This window comes from Zootoca vivipara, chromosome 3 (assembly GCF_965207765.1).
Source record: "Zootoca vivipara chromosome 3, rZooViv2.hap1.1, whole genome shotgun sequence".
Lineage (NCBI taxonomy): Eukaryota > Metazoa > Chordata > Lepidosauria > Squamata > Lacertidae > Zootoca > Zootoca vivipara.
The window spans coordinates 82,184,343-82,206,165 of NC_142586.1; the positions used below are offsets into that span (position 1 = coordinate 82,184,343).

Here is a 21,823-nt window from a genome sequence, read left to right on the forward strand (position 1 = left end):
TATTTATACTACGGAATTGAACAGATGGAAAAAATACTCTGCCCCTCCCCAGGATTGAACTGGAAAAAAACCCCAGAGGAACAATTACGGTATACCTTGAGCTGTTTTGTGATGTATCCACAATGCGCACACACCCTTTTGAAGTTTAGAGGTACAATTTATAGGTTTGCGTTCCTAATATACTCCCTGAACAAAGGGGGAGGGGAACACTGAACGTAGGCTGGTGTGTGCCCTGGGGTATAAACCAGAGGTTTGCAGGATGTGATCCTGCAATAAGTTTTGGAGCTTCTGTCAGGATTCAGCACCATCATTTGCAGGGTCAAATGGACAGCTCCCTGCTTTCCCATGTTAATACCAGGGCTTGGCCAGGCTGAGAGCACCACTAGATAGATCGCGAAGGCAGCAGAAGGCTGAACCTTAGTCATTTTTGGTCTGCTTGCTGTTTCTGCTATTGAGAGGACTTTTGCTTTGGGATCACAAAGGGGAAAGAGGGTTGATGGGGTGGGCAAAGAGAGAGGGAAAGCTTCATTCAAAGATATACAAAAAAAATCAGTGAATTAAACAAGAATCTTGTACCTGAAGGATTTTGCTAGCTCACTTTCAACATACTCTGCCTTGCTTAACCTGCTTCTGCAGTATTGTCATGTTCAGTTCCCAGAATGGCCTGTCAAAAATGATTTCAAAAGATTTAATCAATGATTAATAATCACCATAATCTAGCTCCATCAGGGTGTACTTTACAGAGTAGAAGAAGTCCCTGCCTTTAGCAGCTTCCGATCTAAAATCTGACAAAGAGGAACAACAGAGCAAGGGGAGGAAGGGGTAAACAGGGTAGCCACATGCTTTCCGTCGCCCCTGCTAGGGTTAGGCCCAGGCTCAGGTGCAATGTGACATGGGACCAAGGGACTTGTCCCACAGGCTTCATGGGAAGGTGAAGAGAAAGGCAGGAGGAAAGGAAGCCATGGCCAGCCAAGATCAAACACAGCTGAGAAGAAGGAACTTCTCAGCACAATGCTTAGCAAAAATAAAATAGGCATTTAATCTAACATGGTGAGGAGAAAGACACAGGAAATGTTAGCCTTGTTCGGGGTGTTTTTCTTCAACCGTATGTGGAACAGGTGCAGAGGTCGGGTGCTGCAGGCTTTTGAGTCGGGCTAGTTCCTGGTTGGTCTTTATGGCCTGGTTAATGAGGTATTCGCTCTCTTGGCCCACCTCTGCCAGCCTCAGGTCAAATTCTATCACTGTCTTGTTATCAGTCATGCCTTCCAGCAGCTGCTTCCCTCCATCCTGGAATCAATAAAAAGACTAGGCTGAAGGTCAAAAACACACATGCACACAAGCAACACCCGGATTTAAACCACAGCACCTTGGTTGGTTTGCAACTAAGACCTAAAATGCCTTGTAAAAGGTAAAGGTAAAGGGACCCCTGACCATTAGGTCCAGTCGTGACCTACTCTGGGGTTGCGCGCTCATCTCGCATTATTGGCCGAGGGAGCCGGCGTATAGCTTCCAGGTCATGTGGCCAGCATGACAAAGCCGCTTCTAGCAAACCAGAGCAGCACACATGGAAACGCTGTTTACCTTCCCGCTGTAGCGGTTCCTATTTATCTACTTGCATTTTGACGTGCTTTCGAACTGCTAGGTTGGCAGGAGCTGGGACCAAGCAACAGGAGCTCACCCCGTCACAGGGATTCGAACTGCCGACCTTCTGATCAGCAAGCCCTAGGCTCAGTGGTTTAACCACAGCGCCACCTGGGTCCCTCAAAATGCCTTGAGGAAGGGGCAAACATGCTTCCCTATATGCTATTTTTTATTTACAAAAAAAGAAAAGACAATGAACTCTCATGGTGCCCTTAGACCAACAAAGTTATTATAGCATAAGTTTTCATGGGCCGAAGCCTACTTCATCAAACGTGTTAAGTGAACTCTTAGTTGGCAGGTATATCAAGGTATATTCAGAGGGTGTCACTACTGTGATTATAGTGCAGTAGTGGTGGATTTATACTGGGCATCCAGACATCAGTAGATCTTCTGTGATGCTTCCCCAATATTATCACCTTATCACCATCTAGAGTGGCAAAAAAACCCACCAGAACATTAGTGGTATGAAAATTTATCAGATTTTAGCAGGAAGCTATGGGAAGTGGGCTGTTAGGCTGTTGAACGGAAAATAACATCGCGGAATTGACTTGCGAGGTGGTGTGTTGTTCGATAAGAGATTGATTGTTTGGGGGGGGGAGGCTCGTTTAATTTCATTGTACACAGGTTGTACAATAATAAAGGTATTATTATTAATTATTATTATTACTACATGCATCTTTTGTAAATGAATAAGTTTGACCAGCCCAAAACCTTTGCAAGTGCAAGTGGTATTGAAAGCATGATTAGGTCTAACTGCTCCCATAACATCATATGTACAAATCATGAAGAACGCTCAATAAACAGCATGCCACTAGGAGGTCCTTTAAAACTGAAGAACTTTCAAAATAATAATAAAGAACCCTGTACATAACATTTATTAAATGTATATACCACCCTTCATCCAAAGTGTGAAAACATTTCATATGCTGTGCACCTATCAACAGTCCTCTAACGCTCTCTCCAGCACAGAGAATTGGCCAGCCTTTTATTAACCGCTGCCAGACCCATAATAGCACAGCACTGGAAAACAAAGCTTGCAATTCCATTCTATAACTGGATTAATAATGTGTGGGAAGTGGTTAACTCAGATCTCACAAGATGTAGACCTGTGAAAGGGACAACCGATTTTGGTGACATATGACTTCCCTTTTTTTGCTTATGTTAATAAGCAGGGGAAATATTTTTCTTCCCCCTCTCAACAATGCCCATGGAGAAGATATGTACCTTGATAACTATTGTGATCATGGAAACAGCTGTATGACCTATAAACTGGGTGTACATTTTTATACCAGAGTTCTTGTTTTTGATGGATTTGCTTCCTTGGGGTGGTTGTTTTATTGTTTAAATTTTAAAATAAAACTTCCATGGAGGGGGCAGGAAAGAGTCCACCTTTTGAGCACTGAGTTATTGGAGCAGCCTCTACTCTAAAATAGAGAGTTCTTGTAGAAATAAAAAAATGAAAATGAAAAAAATTGTCCAGTTGCACCTTAAAGCTAAAGGGACCCCTGACCATTAGGTCCAGTCATGACCGACTCTGGGGTTGCGGCGCTCATCTTGCTCTATTGGCCGAGGGAGCTGGCATACGGCTTCCAGGTCATGTGGCCAGCATGACAAAGCCACTTCTGGCGAACCAGAGCAGCGCACGGAAACGCCGTTTACCTTCCCGCTGTAGTGGTTCCTATTTATCTACTTGCATTTTGACGTGCTTTCGAACTGCTAGGTTGGCAGGAGCTGGGACCGAGCAACGGGAGCTCACCCCGTCACAGGGATTCGAACTGCCGACCTTCTGATCAGCAAGCCCTAGGCTCAGTGGTTTAACCCACAGTGCCACCCGCGCTGCACCTTAGAGACCAACTAAGTTTGTTCTTGGTATGAGCTTTCGTGTGCATGAGCACTTCTTCAGATAGTGAATCATAGAATCATAGAATCATAGAGTTGGAAGAGACCACAAGGGCCATCCAGTCCAACCCCCTGCCAAGCAGGAAACACCATCAAAGCATTCCTGACAGATGGCTGTCAAGCCTCTGCTTAAAGACCTCCAAAGAAGGAGACTCCACCACACTCCTTGGCAGCAAATTCCACTGCCGAACAGCTCTTACTGTCAGGAAGTTCTTCCTAATGTTTAGGTGGAATTTTCTTTCTTGTAGTTTGAATCCGTTGCTCCGTGTCCGCTTCTCTGGAGCAGCAGAAAACAACCTTTCTCCCTCCTCTATATGACATCCTTTTATATATTTGAACATGGTTATCATATCACCCCTTAACCTTCTCTTCTCCAGGCTAAACATACCCAGCTCCCTAAGCCGTTCCTCATAAGGCATCGTTTCCAGGCCTTTGACCATTTTGGTTGCCCTCTTCTGGACACGTTCCAGCTTATCAGTATCCTTCTTGAACTGTGGTGCCCAGAACTGGACACAGTACTCCAGGTGAGGTCTGACCAGAGCAGAATACAGTGGTACTATTACTTCCCTTGATCTAGATGCTATACTCCTATTGATGCAGCCCAGAATTGCATTGGCTTTTTTAGCTGCTGCATCACACTGCTGACTCATGTCAAGTTTGTGGTCTACCAAGACTCCTAGATCCTTTTCACATGTACTGCTCTCAAGCCAGGTGTCTCCCATCCTGTATTTGTGCCTTTCATTTTTTTTTGCCCAAGTGTAGTACTTTACATTTCTCCTTGTTAAAATTCATCTTGTTTGCTTTGGCCCAGTTGTCTAATCTGTTAAGGTCATTCTGAAGTGTGATCCTGTCCTCTGGGGTGTTAGCCACCCCTCCCAATTTGGTGTCATCTGCAAACTTGCTCAGGATGCCCTCAAGCCCATCATCCAAGTCATTGATAAAGATGTTGAACAAGACTGGGCCCAAGACAGAACCCTGTGGCACCCCACTAGTCACTACTCTCCAGGATGAGGAGGAGCCATTGATGAGCACCCTTTGGGTTCGGTCAGTAAGCCAGTTACAAATCCACTGAATGGTAGCATTGTCTAGCCCACATTTTACCAGCTTCTTTACAAGAATATCATGGGGCACCTTGTCAAAGGCCTTGCTGAAATCAAGATAGGCTACATCCACAGCGTTCCCTTCATCTACCAGGCTTGTAATTCTGTCAAAAAATGAGATCAGATTAGTCTGACATGACTTATTTTTCAGGAACCCATGCTGACTTTTAGTGATCACAGAGTTTCTAGGTGCTCACAGACTGTTTGCTTAATGATCTGCTCTAGAATCTTTCCTGGTATTGATGTCAGGCTGACTGGGCGGTAATTGTTTGGGTCCTCTCTTTTCCCCTTTTTGAAAATAGGGACAACATTTGCCCTCCTCCAGTCTGCTGGAACTTCGTCTGTTCTCCAGGAATTTTCAAAGATTATTGCCAGTGGTTCTGAAATCACCTCTGCCAGTTCTTTTAATACTCTTGGATGTAGTTCATCTGGCCCTGGAGACTTGAATACATCTAAACTAGCCAAGTATTCTTGTACTACCTCCTTACTTATTCTGGGCTGTGTTTCCCCTGCTGAATCATCTGCTCCATATTCTTCAGGTCGGGCGTTGTTTTCTTTCTTGGAGAAGACTGAGGCAAAGAAGGCATTGAGGAGTTCTGCCCTTTCTCTGTCCCCTGTTTGCATTTCACCATCTTCTCCTCTGAGTGACCCCACTGTTTCCTTGTTTTTCCTTTTGCTACGGACATACCCATAAAAGCCCTTTTTGTTGCTTTTAACCTCTCTAGCGAGCCTGAGTTCATTCTGTGCTTTAGCTTTTCTGACTTTGTCTCTACACGTGCTGGCTATATGTTTGAATTCCTCTCTGGAGATTTCCCCCCTTTTCCATTTTTTGTACATATCCCTTTTAAATCTTAACTCAGTCAAAAGTTCTTTAGATAGCCAGCCTGGCTTCTTTAGGCACCTTCCATGTTTCCGTCTCATTGGTATTGCCTGAAGTTGTGCTTTTAATATCTCCCTTTTAACAAACTCCCAACCAACATGAACTCCCTTCCCTTTTAGTATTACTGTACATGGGATTTCACCCAGCGTTTCCCTAAGTTTTCTGAAGTTGGCTTTCTTAAAGTCTAGAATTTGGACCTTAGTATGCTTGGTTGCTCCTTTCCGCTGGATAATAAACTCCAGAAGAGCATGGTCACTCCCACCTAATGATCCTGCCACTTCTACCCCACTAACCAAGTCATCACTATTGGTTAGGACCAGATCTAAAATGGCTGATCCTCTTGTTGCTTCTCCCACTTTCTGGACAATGAAGTTGTCTGCAAGGCCAGTGAGGAATCTGTTCGACCTTATGCTCTTGGCTGAGTTTGACATCCAACAAATATCAGGATAGTTGAAATCCCCCATTACTACTATCTCACTTCCTTTGGAATGCTTGGCCATCTGTTCCAGGAAGGCATCATCTGTGTCCTCAGTTTGGCTTGGGGATCTATAGTAAACTCCCACAATGAGATCACTGTTGTTTTTCTCTCCCTTAATTTTGACCCAGATACTCTCAATTTGGCTTTGAAGTTTTAAATCCTGGATCTCTTCACAGGTATACATATCCCTAACATATAAAGCTACTCCTCCTCCTTTCCTGTTTGGTCTATTTCTCTTAAATAGATTGTATCCCTCTATTACTACATTCCAGTCATGAGACTCATCCCACCAGGTTTCAGTGATGCCTATTATGTCATATTTAGTTTGCTGTACCAAGAGCTCAAGTTCATCTTGTTTATTTCCCATGCTCTGTGCATTAGTATACAGACATTGAAGACCGTTGATCATTCCCCCATGTCTCTTATTTAAGGATATTTTCGTCCCACCACTAGGTCTGCATGCTGCTTGCTCCATTTGGTCCTTGACATTTGGATGATCATCTTCAGCATTTGATAGACTCCTACCTTCAGGACCACTGTCTCCCTCCCCCACATAAGTCAGTTTAAAGCCCTCCTGGTGAGGTTTTTGAGTTTTGTGGCAAAAACATTCCTCCCAACTTTTGTGAGGTGCAGTCCATCACTTGCCAGAAGTCCATCTTCAAGAAACTGCAGACCGTGATCTAGGAATCCAAACCGTTCCTGTTTGCACCATTTGCGAAGCCAGTTGTTCACTTCCCCTATTTTTCCCTCTCTCCCTGGGCCATGTCGTTCAACTGGGAGGACAGAAGAGATGACAATTTGTGCATCTAATTGCTTCAACTTCCTGCCCAGAGCCTCATAATCATTTTTGATCTTCTGTAAGCTATGGCTTGCAGTGTCATTGGTTCCCACATGCACCAAAAGGAAGGGGTATTTGTCGGTGGGTTTTATGATTCCTTGCAGCTGTTCTGTTACATCTTTGATCTTGGCCCCAGGTAGACAGCACACCTCTCGAGACATCTTGTCAGGCCCACAGATCACTGCTTCTGTACCCCTCAGTAGGGAATCCCCTATCACCACTACACGCCTCTTCATAGGCTTCGTTGGGATTCTTCCATGTGCTGTCCCTTCCAAGGTTACCTGCATATTCCCGGAGGACTGACTTTGCTGCTCGTCTTCATATTCCTCATCAACTGTGATGAGGGAGAGATCCTCAGGTGGAGTCTGTTCCTCGTCTTCCATGAGCACTTCAAAACGGTTGTGTAATTCTAAGCACTCAGAGCGGTTGTGCAGTTAAACTAGAACTTGCAGTTTGACACACACACACACACACAGAGAGAGGGAGACAGAGAGAGAGAGAGAGAGAGAGAGAGAGAGAGAGAGAGAGAGAGAGAGAGAGAGAGAGATTGGTGTTTCCAACATGCTCCTTCAATAACTACCAGTCTGAGTTCATCATGCATAGGCAAGAAAAAGGGATGGCTGGCAGGAGGACAAACAGGGACAATGATGCTGGGGATAGCAGGAGCTTATGCATGGGAACAGATCACAGTGTGTGTGTGTGTGTGTGTGTGTGTGTGTGTGTGTGTGTGTGTGTGTGTTAGAAGAGTCCAAGCATGAGAACAGGGATGAGTGCCTTGTGTGGAGGTTGCCTCTGAAACCCTGCTGTGCTGAGATTCCGAGATTCCAAGGTACTTACCGTGTTTCTCCCAAAATAAGACGGCCCTCAAAAATAAGCCATGTCAGGCTTTTTATTAGAAGAATAAATATAAGACATCCCCCGAAAATAAGGCGGGGGGGGGGGCAGGTCGGGATGGCGCTAAGGAAGAGGAAGAGGAAGAGGAAAAGGAAAAGGAAGTTTCCTGTCGGCGCCCGGAAACGGATGTTCCTGCCCCACCAAATCACCCAGCAGCGTGTCCCACGTGGAGTCCAGACTGACCAGGAGCCGGCAAGAGCTGCAGCAGGACCTCCCGAGAGCCGACCAGCAGGACAGTGCGCTGAGCCCAGACCAAGCAGGACCCCACGAGGGCCGACCCAGGAGAGCCGGCAACAGCGCGCTGTGCCAATCCCCGAACCAGCGGGACCCGGCGAGCGGTGTAGCGCGAGCCGCAGGAAGCCCCGACACAGCGGGACGCGGCTAGAGGCGCAGCGCTCGCCGACCCCCGACACAGCAGGACCCGGTGAGAGGTGACCCCCGACTCAGCAGGAGCCGGCAGCAGCCCCAGCAACGCCGCGCCGCACCGCTTCAAGCCCCGGGACCCAGCAGTGGGCTCAGCGGGCGGCGCGCGAAGACGCAGCAGCCGGCAGGAGCCGGCAGCAGCCCCAGCAACGCCGCGCCGCACCGCGTCAAGCCCCGGGACCCAGCAGTGGGCTCAGCGGGCGGCGCGCGAAGCCGCAGCAGCCGGCAACAGCCGGCAGCAGCCCCAGCCGCGCCGTGCCGCACCGCGTCAAGCCCAGGGACCCAGCAGTGGGCTCAGCGGGCGGCGCACAAAGCCGCAGCAGCCGGCAGGAGCCGGCAGCAGCCCCAGCCACGCCACGCCGCACCGCGTCAAGCCCAGGGACCCAGCAGTGGGCTCAGCGGGCGGCGCAAGAAAGCCCCGTACCATAGTTAAGGTAACAATGCTGTACCATGCTTAATTAAAAAAAAAGACATCCCCCGAAAATAAGCCGCGATGTGGTTTTCTATAGGAAAAATGAATATAAGACGTGCCTTATTTTAGGAGAAACACGGTAGAATGCGCTGCACCCTCCTTCCCAGTTCTAGGCACTTGTCCCTTTAGCCCGAAACTGTGCCTCTTGGAGTAGAGAGGGATGCTCACCAAGGCAAGCAGATTTGTCAACCTCTCATGTCACCTATTCATCAAGCTACTGCTGCTTATTGCCAAATGCTCACAGAATGGATGGTGTGTCATGCTCCCCGTTATGAAAGTGTCATTATGACAGTGACATCTTCCTACCTCCTCATTACCATGTCAAGAGATGATAAAGTGTTTGCTTAGACAATTCGGTAAGATTTTGGCATCCTGGGGGAAAGAGACAAGAAGTCATTAACTCCCTCAACCTCTGAGGCATCTAAAAAAGCATGTGACAGACCCAGAGGGAACAGTATTGGCATGGCAAGAACTAAAAACAGGTGATAGCATCGTGATACATGCACCAGACAGATCTTAAAAGAATGTGATGAAAAGTAGAGATTCCTGAGCTGTGACATGGGCTGACATGTCTCTGGAGCGGCATTCTGTTCTGTATCTTCTTGCTTCTCAACCCCTTCTGCCCTGCCCCGTCCCAGTCTGGATTTTAAGAAAAAGTCATCACTCAGTTAGATAAAGGACCCTACACTTGCAGACACCCGGAATTTAGAATAATTTCTGGGGAAATCAATCACACCTTCTTCAGAAATCGGAATATTGCCATTTCATTTAAACCCATTAGCTACCTGGAATCTGGTGGCCATGTTATTGCAGAAGAATGGAAAAGATACAGCAGATCAAGCAAAATCTGCCAATGAACATGCAAAAGCTGCTGGAGTTTTCAGAGCTTTGGCTTCCATTGGATCACAACTCTGAATATTAAGAGTTTGCACACTTTTATCCACATGAACTGATCTAGTAGAATATTTTGCTTCATGAAAGATGGAACAAGAAAATCTAAAGCATGCTTGGATAGACATAAAGCAAGCAACAAAGACTAATATATGTAGCTCTACCATATAGAGAGTTGCCAGCTTCTCAAAAGACAGCCACTGAGGGTAGGATTCAAACCTCTGCCCTTTGGTAAAATACAGGATTTCAGACAATCCTGGGGCAAGTTACCCACTCTCTGCCTTTGTTGCAAGCACAAACTAGGAAAAGATGGCAAAGCAGCTGGTATGCTATTTTCTGCAGCAACATTATATAGAAATACATTCCTAACAGGTTGCATCAATCACCTGTTGCCACATTATCAAATTAAGAAAAGATGTGTAAAATGTAGTCACACATAAGCTGCAATGTAGAGTTCCTGAACACACTTTGAAACAGCCCATTCTCCAGCAGCTCTCTCTGCTGCTAAGTAGACCGTATATATTCTGGGTCTATTGCTAGCAAACCACAGAAAGTGTTTTAGGGGCCCACAAAACATTACTGTACATTCATCACAATTTGTGCTCATCATACTATCAGGGTTATATATGCAATCATAATTTCAATACCATTTGCACCTGCAAAACTTTAAGGGCAGATACCAGTATACTGCTTTGGCTGCAGTGAGCGTGCATCCTATAGCTTTCCTGCTAAAATCCCATAATGTTTAATACTACAAATGTTCCTACACACAAACACACACACTTTCAATTTGTTATAGTACAAAAGCACATGGATTATGCTACTTCGGTTTTGAGTTAAATACAAAACAAAACTCTGCAAATTAAAAACTAGCACAACAAGGAGTGAATTAAGCTAGAAGCTCCCTGTGATGTGACAGTCTTCTGCTAGGAGGGAGTTTGATACTTCCACCCCCACCTCATTCTCCTACACATGTAGGCCAGTCCAAGTCTATCCCAGCCAAAAATTCACTGTGAGATGACAAGCCACTATCTCTCAGCTTCAAAAGAAACATCATCTGACCTACTTTACAAGGTTGTAAGGATTACTTTAGATAATGCATTTAAAGTGCTTTGAACATTCTATACAAGTGCTATGTGCCCATCCCCCTTGTAGGAAAAGAGATTGCGTACTAGCCCGATGTGGTTGCAGGAGAGGTTGATGTGAGTCAGAGCCGTGTTCTGAGCAAGGACCTGAGAGAAAAGGGTTGCCGTTGGCTCCGACAACTCATTGCCACCCAAGTGAAGATTTGTCAGAGTGCCATTAGCCAAGAGGGCGTGGCAAATGGCTTGGCCTCCCTCATCCTCAATGCAGTTGAGACGCATGTTGAGGGACGTCAGAATGGAATTCTTGGACAAGGCGTGAGCAATCGCCTGGGCTCCTGGAGCACGGATCCTGTTATCACAAAGGTTAAGGGTTACTATCTTGCTGCGGTTGATCAGTTTGCCAACAGCTCGTGCTCCCCGGTCTGCAATCAGATTGTGAGATAAGTTCAGTTCTGTTAGCGAGGGATGGTCTAACAGTTCATGGATCAGCACACGAGATTTTTCGTCATCCACTTTGCTTCGAGACAGTTTGAAGACCTGCAGAAGAATAAGGTTACACATTTTGATAACGAAAAATATTTCAGGCAATTTTTTATTTTATTTTTTGCCTCGAACTCCCACAGAACCACTCAGTTCTCACTGAAAGGCAAAGGATTCGGACAGTTCATTGCCTTAGCTGCTTTTTGAAAAAGTTCACGTATCAGAAGCAATAAGCGTATCCTGTATTTCCGGTAAAAGGCTATTAAACTGCTCTAACAATCTGGAACCACAAGGAGTCGTCTGAAAGGCTCCGTAGTTCAGACAGTAAGTCGGTGGTTAATTTTGCCTAATCTTCTCAGAGATATTCGAATTTAGAATCAAAGAATTCTCCATTGCCCCTAAGCAGGCTCAAGCCTTTATGTGATCTAAGCTGGCAGGTAGAGGGGTGGTTCAGTCATCAAGAGTGAGATACAACACAAGTCTTTCAAGTGATATAAGCCAATGGATAGCTTTTGTACACTACTGAGGGTGGTTTGAGGGTGTGGACTGCGGAGTTGAAAGGTCATTCCACCCATCCTCTTATTATTATATTTTAGAGGAACTGTAAGTCTCTAGCAACCAGTAGAGGTTATTGCTTGCCTTGCTTCCTCATTTAAACCTCTTATGCAGATGTCTACATTATAAATATATTGGGGAGGAGCAGTATGAAAAGGAACCTTAAGGCTGTTGTTTTAATGCAAGCCACATTAGGGCCAAACTCAACAAGATGTGGGAGACCCACGATTCAATCTCTCTTCTTTTGTTTTTTTCTTTTAAAGAGTTGCTGAAAAGGCCCACCCATGTTGGATTAGGCCTGTACCGCAGGAGGAAGACCTAACTCTTTCCTCCAAGTGATTTTCCTGATCTAGACTGCCACTTGAGGGAGGGATTTTGATCAGAGCAAGATGCTGAAATATGGGGTTAAATGCCCCCTCTCCTAGCACTACCGCTCCAGTCTGGAGGCTCTGTGGCTGCTTTTAAGAAACATAGAAATGTCAAGAGATTTAATAGTGGATCTCCCAAACCTTGCCTTATTTGGCCTTTTTTGGGTGTGTGTGTGTTTGATTTAAATCCATGAGACTTGAAGTAGAGATTTAAGAGCTTATTTACCAAGGCTTCATCTCACTGCTTTAATGTTTAAAGCTCTAGTACCATGTCATACTGTCCAACTTTTTAATTTAAAAAAACAGGTCACACATCTTCTGGGCCACACTTCTGGGCAAGTCACATGACCCACACCACAATTTCACACACCCCCAAAAAAGCACTTTTTTCAGCGCAAATGGCCACTGCGATCTCATTCAAAAAAAGGGATGTCCCGTTGTTTCCAAGGTCCTTTGCACATCAACCTTGCACAGCTGGGATCAGGTGGGAAGAATCCGTGTGGTTGACCCCATCTACACCAGCTGATCTGAAGCTAAGGAAGCGTGGCTCGCATTGCTCGGCTGCAATGGCATCTAACTTCAATATAAGAGTGTTTGAGATTAGTATACAAGTATGGTGCAAAAGGGGCCCTCTGTGGGCATGGAAGTACATACAGTAAGCCTGCAACTTCTGCACATTTGTGTGCATTCAGCTTTCCATACTTAGCAAAAAAAAAAGGTTTAAAAAATGAGTGGAAAGGGGGCAGGCATCTGGGAAAAAAGACTTTGGCAATCCCACCCGCCATTGCACCTAATATGCTTTGACTAAATGCAATTTTGGCTTTAGGCACGATCCCTGGAACGTAACCTAAGTTGTGGGCCTACTGTACTGATGTCAGGGAAGGATTTGGACAAAATTATCCACTAAAGGTTTAAAATTATCCTCTGACCCTTGGGAACCAACATTCTAGGTTCAGGGTTTCTAAATATTATAGAACTGTATATGGCAAGTTACTTTTAAAGTTGGACACTTCTTGACAGCATTGGCCAGGGAGCAGCAGTCCCGGTAGGTGAACTCAAAAAGATTCCACTCAAAATTCATGCCACAATCTTTAACGCCGTAAGATAAGTGCAGCTCCTCTAGGTGACAGAGCGCTGGAGTGAGAATGCTCATATCAAAATGGTCCATGGACGGTTCATCCATTCCAGAATCACTTTCTGTATCAGAGGCTTCTTCGTCTTCCTTCTTCTGATCTATTTTCACAGGTGGAAGGAACTGGTCGATATCTAGCTTCTTCACATATTCCTTGCAGAGTGGGATGACATCCAGGACCTGGTTGGGGTTCGTGGTGTCTGGAATGTAGAACTTCAAGATGTTCTCCAAGTGACGTTCAAAAAACATCCGTTTCCAGCTGTTTCCATAGCGGGACACGTCACAAACTGCCCATCTCGCAATGCAACATCGTTTCCAATAAATTTCATCACTAATCAGGTTGGCAGTCACAGTGAGGGGCAGACTTGTGGAGACCTTGTCCAGCACCTTCCTTTGGTGTTCAGGAAGGAGGCTATTCAAAATAGGATTACCTGGTTGGAAAGAAGAGAAGTGAACTTTTTGGAATGTGGTGTCTGTTTGCTGCTTTTTATAGCACCATGAAGATCTATTTGCTAGGTATAGATAGATTATTTATTTATTTTGATTTTTAAATTATCCTTCCCAAAGCAGCTTACAGTAGCCAATAAAACAACAGAATACGCATCTCAATTATTACAAGAGAATAAGAAAAAACAGCAACACTAAAAAAAAACCTCAAATAACAGCAGTAAATAAAACAAGCAGATAAAATTTTGGCATTAGACTAGCACCAGCAGATTAAACAATTATTCAGACACAGCATCATATGTTGAAAACAACACACATTTGAGTTTGTACAAGTTTAGCAGTGCTTCCACTAAATAATCTTGAGAGGAGTAATTTGCTGAGGATGCTAAGAATTCCATTAGGAAGACCAAGCCCTACTCACAGAACAATCGTTTCCAGGATTCCCTAGGAACAAATGAAAGTTTTGTGTTATACTGTAGACTACAATGCTTCAAAACAAGGCAAAAATAAAGGTGTTGACTGGTTATCAAGCAGCAGCAGGCAAAGTGGTACCCTCTGAAAGTTGTTAGGACTACAGTTCCCATCAACTACATGGTCAGGAAGAAAGGGGGTTGTAATGGAGGGCACCACATTAGCTACCCTTGGTCTATGGAATAATTCCCTGGCATTTTAAAAGAGCCATTCCACTCAGTTTCATTTTTAGATACTCAATCCTCAATTGCATGTATAATTGCAACCTGTGATCTAAAGGTACATTCTCAACAAGAGAAACCAGAGGAGGAGAAATTACTTACTTTCAAAGTTGTTGATTATGTGCTGTATGCAGAGCTCTGTGAGCTGTGGCACTATAGCTAGACTCCACTCAGGATCCTCAGCTATAATCCGCCGCATTCGCCGGGGGTTAGCTGCTGGGTTTTTGGTACGGCTTGGGGGAGGGACTGCCTTTGGGTCTGCAGCAACTGGCTCCTGCATCTTGAAATCTTGAAGTGCTGGGGGTGACCCCCCCCTCTCTTAGAATGGCTTGAAAGTTCTGCGCAAACTGGAACACTAAAGTTCAGCAGCCATTCTTCCTAGAAAAATCCAGAAGTCAGTACCACTCACTGATACTAATAAATACTACAAGTGTAGGGAGGAGGAAGTCCCTTACAACTACATTATTTAAATCTTTTATGTAGTCCAATCAATTATTAGCTCTACCAATGCACATACAAAACAAGGAAGGTAGACAGACTGTTTCACTGGACCAACTTCTGTGAATATAAGAACATATAATAACTGGAAATTGTTTACATCAGAAGTTTGTTTCACCTTTTCCTGAGCTATTAAATGTCTCCTAAAATGAAGCAATTAGAGGAAGTGACTCATACACAAATTGGATTTATCTGAAGAAGTGTGCATGCACACAAAAGCTCATACCAATGACAAACTTTGTTGGTCTCTAAGGTGCTGCTGGAAGGATTTTTTTTATTTTGTTTGGATTTATAAGCAAACTGAAGTGGTGGTTTCATATCAAAATGCAGCAGGGTGTCAGTGCAGGGGGCTCACATGATGTAAAAATATATTTATACCCAGCCAGATGGGCGGGGTATAAATAAATTATTATTATTATTATTATTATTATTATTATTATTATTATTATAAAAGCCAACAACAACAACCAATCACAGAACAGAATCTGGCAGTCTCATTCTCCTTTCTCTGAACTAGTCTAATTTCACATGCCAATCTCACTTGCAGTACCCATAATTCTTAAGGACCATGCAGACAACATATTATCCAAGTTGCAGTTCATCCATTCAACATCCTAGGAGTTGAAGTGCCAAAACAGAGGCACAACACAATAGCAAAGTATAGTCTGCACATTTTGACTGGAGGGGATAGCTCTGAAGCAAGGGGATTACTGTAACTTGCTCCCCTAAGTCTCTCTTTAAAAATAAGGCTAGAAATGCATGCCATCACAGAACAGAGCTCAGGGCCTCCAAAGAACTAGATCAGTGGTGGGTAACCCGCAACCATTAAGATGTTGCTGGATTACAACTCGCCCCCAATCATTAGCTGTGCTAGCTGAGGCAGATGGGAATTTTAGTCCAGAAGCATCTGGAAGTCCAAGAGTTTTCCCCATTATAGAAGTGGGCAATCCTGCAGGTCCTTACTGAGATTTTTCATTAAAATGCTAGATGAATACTGTGGCATAATGGGGGAATGCTCGGCCTCTTAAACTCTTCAAGGTTTAAAAGTTGAGCGTTCTCTCATTTTACCAAAGTACTCATCTAGGCTTTTAAAGAAAACATGTTAAAATAAGGCTGGAACTAAAAAAAAAACCACCCATACAATAAGCAGTAACAGTGCATTCCTACCCAGGAGTAAATCCCATCAAGCTCAATGAGGCTTACTTTATACGGCACAGCAGTTGGATATGGTGTGTGAATTGAGAGTGGAAAATGTCCTATTATCTGACATGCGTACAAGACGTCCTCGTAACCTTCTACAAAGACACCTGCAGTTGTGCGGAAACTAGTGCCCCAATCCGGCACAATTCTGCTGAGAAGTGCTTTGATCTTATACACTACCTTCCCATTACAAAGAGAGAAGCCAGTACTATGGCAGAGATCAAGCTCATTATTTCCTTCCTGTTCATGAAGCTGCTCCGTTTTGCTTTCAAGCACACATAAGAAGCAGCCTTTGGTGTGCTAAAGCCCTGGTGCCTTTGAAACCTTTGCAATGGGCAATTTTTCAGCCCCCAAACTGTCTGGGGTAGTGCTGATTAAAAAAAATCAACCTGCTAAATCGCAAGAGCAAACCTCTACAAACCCTTTGAAGAATGCAAGGGGCAAAGCCAAGCTATTCATGTTGTGTTACTGATAATGTGTCTGCAAAGGCTTCTCAGATGGTAGCAGCAGGTGCCAGAGAGAAGCAAAGCACACTAAAATGAAGGGCAGGGAGAACCCAGGTCAAATGGATACTTAGGTTTCTACAGAAATTGTGAGACAATGTTGCCCGAGGGCCAAATGACATGGAATAATATCCACTGCAGACCAGCTACCGTAATCCTAGTGAGGGTGGAAAATCAGCTATTGCGGAGCAATCACTATATACTTGTAGGCAACTATGATTCTGAACCCCAAAAGCCACACAGAAAACCAGGAGAATGCAACAGCCCTCATAACTGTGGTTTCTGCTCTCTGTGATTCTCCCTTCCTGCGTGAAGCCAGCCCAGCACTCCTCCTCAGTCAGAGATCCGAAGGGCTCCTGCAGATCTGACTGCTGTGACCAGAACTGTCTTGTCACTCCAATCTTCATCAATCCCAGAATATGGAAGGGAGAAAACAGTTGGGAAATGCAAGAACAACCCCCTGGAGTCATGAAGCACGAAAACTCAAAAGCTTTCTGGACTTTCCAAATAGTCCAAATATTGCGGGACAATAGTAAAAGAACCACTGTACAACTGTAGCTTCTTCCAAGAGGCAGGCAAGGACATGAGTTTATTTCTGTAAAGCACCATGAACAGGATAACTGCATAAACGATTAATAATGAGCAGGATTCTAACTTTTTTATTGGGAACAACTGTGAATTTAATTGTCAAAATGTGCTTATTCAAAATTGTATTTAAAAAATAAAACAGCTCATGATTAAATATTCCATAAATAAAGCAAGACAGCAGCTGTAGGTGAATTTCAACCAAATCTCTATTGACTTTTAAAAAAGGAGCCTGCAAGTGCAGAACAGTTCATTAAAACCTCTAATGCCAGTTGTAGATCATAAAGCCTATGGCTTGAATCCAAAGAGCCACTTTATGCAGGAAAAGCATTTCCACACATGGTCAGGGAAGTATCATTTCTATTTCCGACTGTTCTGAGGAGTACTTCTGAAATTCCCCCGAGTTTTAGGAGCAGCTTAAAGCCAGCATGGATGGCTGCTTTTAAAAAGAGAGGCTCCATCCAAAAGAAGTTCTGCTCTCCACACATCCCTTCAGTTTACATGTCCTGAAACTCTTCCAAATGCTGCAATTTTGTGATATCTGCTGCAAAGTGTGATGCTTTGTTGCAAAATTCCCACGGAGTCTTATTGCTGGTGACCAAATGGCAAGCTTTAGGATCCAACTGTCATCGCCAGATGTGATGGCGCCCAGATTTCTTCCCTTTTGTACACACAATCCCACTATTCTAGGGCTATCCAAAAATCACCGGGTTTGAGATTACTTACAATTCAAATCTCAATTAGAAGTGTCACACCACACCATGTTCTTACAATCCACATGATAGGCACAGCACATACACTTGTCCTAAACTAATCCACCTAAAGCCTGCTACTGACAGTGGCACCATATCTCCTTATGGGAACAGGTAGGTAGCCGTGTTGGTCTGGATCGAAGTAAAATAAAAAAATTCCTTCAGTAGCACCTTAAAGACCAACTAAGTTTTTATTTTGGTATGAGCTTTCGTGTGCATGCACACTTCTTCATTATCTGAAGAAGTGTGCATGCACACGAAAGCTCATACCAAAATAAAAACTTAGTTGGTCTTTAAGGTGCTACTGAAGGAATTTTTTTATTTTCCTTATGGGAAAACGGAGCCGTTCAATTTCCTCTGCATACAAATCAAATGGCATCAATTTAGCATCCAACTGTTTAGCATCAACCTGTGCTAGAAAACTGATTTGGTTGCAACAATTTCCAGTAGGGGAGCCATGTTAACCTGTCTTGTGGCACCTTAAAGACCCACAGATTTATTACGGCATGAGCTTTTGTGGACTACAGTGAGTTGTGATTCTGCAGTTTCAATTGCAGCCTGCCTTTGAAAGGGCTGGGAGACTGAAATGAGAAACCACCAAATTACAATTAATCACATGTGGATTGAATACACTGCAAACTGAAAAAGGCAAGTGTCCATAGCTTTGGCAGAAAGCAGGGCTCTTCCCATCCTACATACTGATCATTTGGTAGTCAGGATTAATAATGTTGTATACCTTGGGGGCTTGTTTTTATCTAGTTTTTTCTGGTAATTTTTATTGAATGCTGTTTGCAATTTCATTGTTTTTATGTAAACCACTTAGAGATGTTTACTTTATTAAGTAGTATATCTGGTTTTATAGAAACATAAATAAAATAGACTGCTTATAGTTCTAATAAATAAATAAAACTTTTCTGACTTTACCTATTGCCAATAATTTCTCCACTAGAAGCTGTTTTCTATTGTACTCATGAGCTGTTTACACTGTATTATGAAGGGATTGCAATGTTCTAGGAAAACGAGGCAGAAACCTCAACACGGTGTTCAAACTTACTTTTTGCTTTTACAAAGCATGTGTGTTTCACTCGCTCCACATTCAGTGTCATTGAAAATATTAGCAGAGCAAGGTTGCTATGGCGTGATGAAGATTCCACAAGGTGTCTGAATTAACTCTGTGATCAAATGCCTGGGGAGTTGTAAGGTGCTAGGTCTTGCAGTGAGTCATTTATCACACTGAATCAATTTACAGGATCTCCCGATGCAGCAATCACATATCACCATGGCTGTTCTATACTTCATTTTCTTATTTTGCCAGTACATACATATATTCCCCTGTACTGCTTTGGGCTCACATTCATATTCATGGATAATAATAATAATAATAATAATAATAATAATAATAATAATAATAATTTATTATTTATACCCCAGCCACTCTGGGCGGCTTCCAACAGAAAAATAAAATACAATAATGGATTAAACATTAGAAGCCTCCCTAAACAGGGCTGCCTTCAGATGTCTTCTAAAAGTCTGGTAGTTGTTTTTCTCTTTGACATTTGATGGGAGGGCGTTCCACAGGGTGGGCGCCACTACCGAGAAGGCCCTCTGATGATAAGATAACTTTCCACCAAGCTTCCAACTCTACAATTCTACAGTTCTATGAGATGCAAGCCATGCTCCAAGTACAGGAGAAGCTGCTCTATTTTTCATGTTTTTAGAAACATGGGAGGGGCTTGTCTTGTCTAAATTGGGGGGGGGGAGTCTATGGGAGTCTATGGGAGGTGTCTTGTCATTAAGAGCTCCCCTACCTCTCTTTCCCCACCATTCAAGCACTAAATACAAATATTGTGAAAGACAAGAGGACATTGCCCTTGTGAAACCTGGGATGTTCTTGGGGGATCAGATATTTCAGATTACACCAGCCCCTTATCTTGCGGAAATCCACTATGTAGAATACCGTAGACTCCTCACTGCTGTTAGGTTAAATGTCCTGGAATCGAAGGTTTTGTTGGGAGGGTACAGGGGAGTCCCATATGCCCAGAGATTTTGTCATTGTGCCCTGAGAGTGGTTGAGTCAACTGAACATATTCTTTTGCTCTGCCCATTCTATGCAGATCTTAGACAAAAACTCATAGCCCCAATCCTAGGCCAACTTAGCCCTGTAGCTAGAGAAAGACAGGTTTTGTTTCTGCTGAACAAGTTTACTGCAACAACAGCCTCCTTGGTTGCCAAATTTCTCTTTCTGGCCCTTAAGCGTCGTAAAGTCATAATTGACAGCATTGACATGGGTCTGAATGTATAGCCTACTTCTTATTGTCGGTTTAAGTTTTAAGTTCCTTTAGATGTTTTAATTTTTATATGGATAAATGGTTATTTCTGACTGGCGGTTGAATAAAATCTGATTGATTGAATATTGTGAAAGAGAAAGGGATTAAAACTCACTAATCAACAGCTTTGCACCATATGCTATTCTCCTAAAGCTCTCCGTATTTCTTCACACTCACACAGCCACTTTAGCCATATTTTAAATGTTTACTGAAAAGGCTCCCCTCACCCCTTTTGCATTCCCAATATGAATTCTAGTTTGCAGTCCTTAGAAACAACTGATCACCTGGAAATACTTTTAGTTACCCCTAAACCACCCCAAACTTCAAGGATGGCAAAAGCGTGAGCTTTCTCCTGCTTTTTTAGTGTGTGCCTGTGGAATGGATAAATTGAGTGTTCCAAATTCACCGTAACTGTACAAAAAGGGAACCACCAGCATTTGGCACCTAACCCAGAGTAATTAGAAGGCCAAGATCTCACATTTATGACAGCAGAACCACCTGCCTCTTACTTTAAAGGAACCCTGTTCTTTCCTCAATATTATAGCCTGTGAAAATACACACACACAGAATCATAGAGTTGGAAGGTATATTAAAAGAGAGGCGGTGGCAGAAGCCGTGCTGGGGGAAGGGCTTAGGGGCTGCCTTCATCATCATTCTTCCAATTGCTTTTTGGGGTCCCCTACCTGCTGAGCTAGTGCGGCGAAGCCAGACTAGGACCTAGGAAACCAGGGTTCAAATCCCCACTTAGGCAAGAAGCTCACTGAGTGACCTTGGGCCAGTCACTGCCTCTCAGCCTAACCTACCTCACAGAGCTGTTGTGGGGATTCAATGAGGAAGTGGAATCATTGAAGCATAGAATTGTAGAGCTGGAAGGGGGGGGGGCAAGGGTCATTTAGCCAGCCATGCAGGGAGAAACATGCACACCACCTTGAGCTCCTTGGAGGGAAAAGGTGGTGCACAGATAAGCAAAGAAATAAAACCTTCGACTTGTTGTTCCCCTTTCACGGATGGTACCTCTGCACCCCGAGTGCTACCTTCACATTTTGCTAACCCGGAAGTCTCGAGGTTCCCTCTTCTCCTTCTCGACTGGTCCCAGCACACGCCCGTCTCTCGGGCCGCGCTATGCCACTTGCCTGCTTAGTCCTCGGGGATGGGGGCGGTTGCTAGGGAAACGAAGCGTTGCCAAGGGCCGGCGCTAGAGATGGAAGCACGGCCCCGCCCCGCCCGAGGCTTTTAGCACAGCCTCCAATCAGCATGCGGGAGCCTCCCATTCCCGCTTCAGAGGGGTGGGCGCGAAGAAACGCCCAGGGGCGGGGCTTAATAGGACCGCGTTGTCCCCTTTGCGTTTGAAACAAAAATCGTCAGGGCGACGTACCATAAAGCGTGGCCGTCCCGCCCCGACCAAATAATGGGTATACCTCCCGCCTTCAGAATTGGAGGCTGCGCTAAGGCGAGTGAGAGGTGTTGTGATAAGAACAGCGCGTGGGGTTTTCGTGTGATGAAGAAGAAGACGGCGCTCCTGCAGGCTGCACCTTTAATAGCTGTGCCACTTGCAAGGTGCAGGGTGGAAGCCCTTGGTCTCGCGTCTACCTGGCCACCCTTTGAGAACCACCCCATTATTCGCCCAGGTGGCATGGCCGTAGCCAGGGGGTGCAGGAGCAGCTGCCCCCCATCAAGTAAATA

General features: G+C 44.4%; 1 protein-coding gene across 8 annotated transcripts; it reads right to left on the reverse strand.

Annotated features, from left to right (window-relative positions):
- Window positions 1-674: 674 nt before the first annotated feature.
- Window positions 675-21,313, reverse strand: DRC5 (dynein regulatory complex subunit 5). 8 transcript variants are annotated; one of them, XM_060272937.2, is made up of 5 exons: window positions 21,121-21,313; window positions 14,378-14,653; window positions 12,999-13,567; window positions 10,689-11,138; window positions 675-1,287 (listed from the first exon to the last, which is right to left on the reverse strand). In XM_060272937.2, the coding sequence occupies exons 2-5, from the start codon at window positions 14,553-14,555 to the stop codon at window positions 1,075-1,077; spliced, it is 1,410 nt and encodes a 469-aa protein (XP_060128920.1). In that variant the 5' UTR covers window positions 14,556-14,653; window positions 21,121-21,313; the 3' UTR covers window positions 675-1,074. The 8 variants fall into 8 exon arrangements, with proteins under 8 accessions (XP_060128920.1, XP_088523485.1, XP_060128923.1 ...); XM_088667359.1 differs by having other exon boundaries at window positions 21,274-21,307; XM_060272940.2 differs by having other exon boundaries at window positions 21,192-21,307.
- Between the last annotated feature and the right edge of the window lie 510 nt (window positions 21,314-21,823).

Bases quoted from the DNA above. Each gene is read 5' to 3' on its own strand.
- DRC5 (XM_060272937.2), bottom strand. From the start codon at position 14,555: ATGCAGGAGCCAGTTGCTGCAGACCCAAAGGCAGTCCCTCCCCCAAGC. The intron at 13,568-14,377 runs GTAAGTAATTTC...CTTTCCAACCAG, and splicing joins CATAATCAACAACTTTGAAA to GTAATCCTATTTTGAATAGC. The intron at 1,288-10,688 runs GTACGCAATCTC...TATTGATTCCAG, and splicing joins CCTGCAACCACATCGGGCTA to GATGGAGGGAAGCAGCTGCT.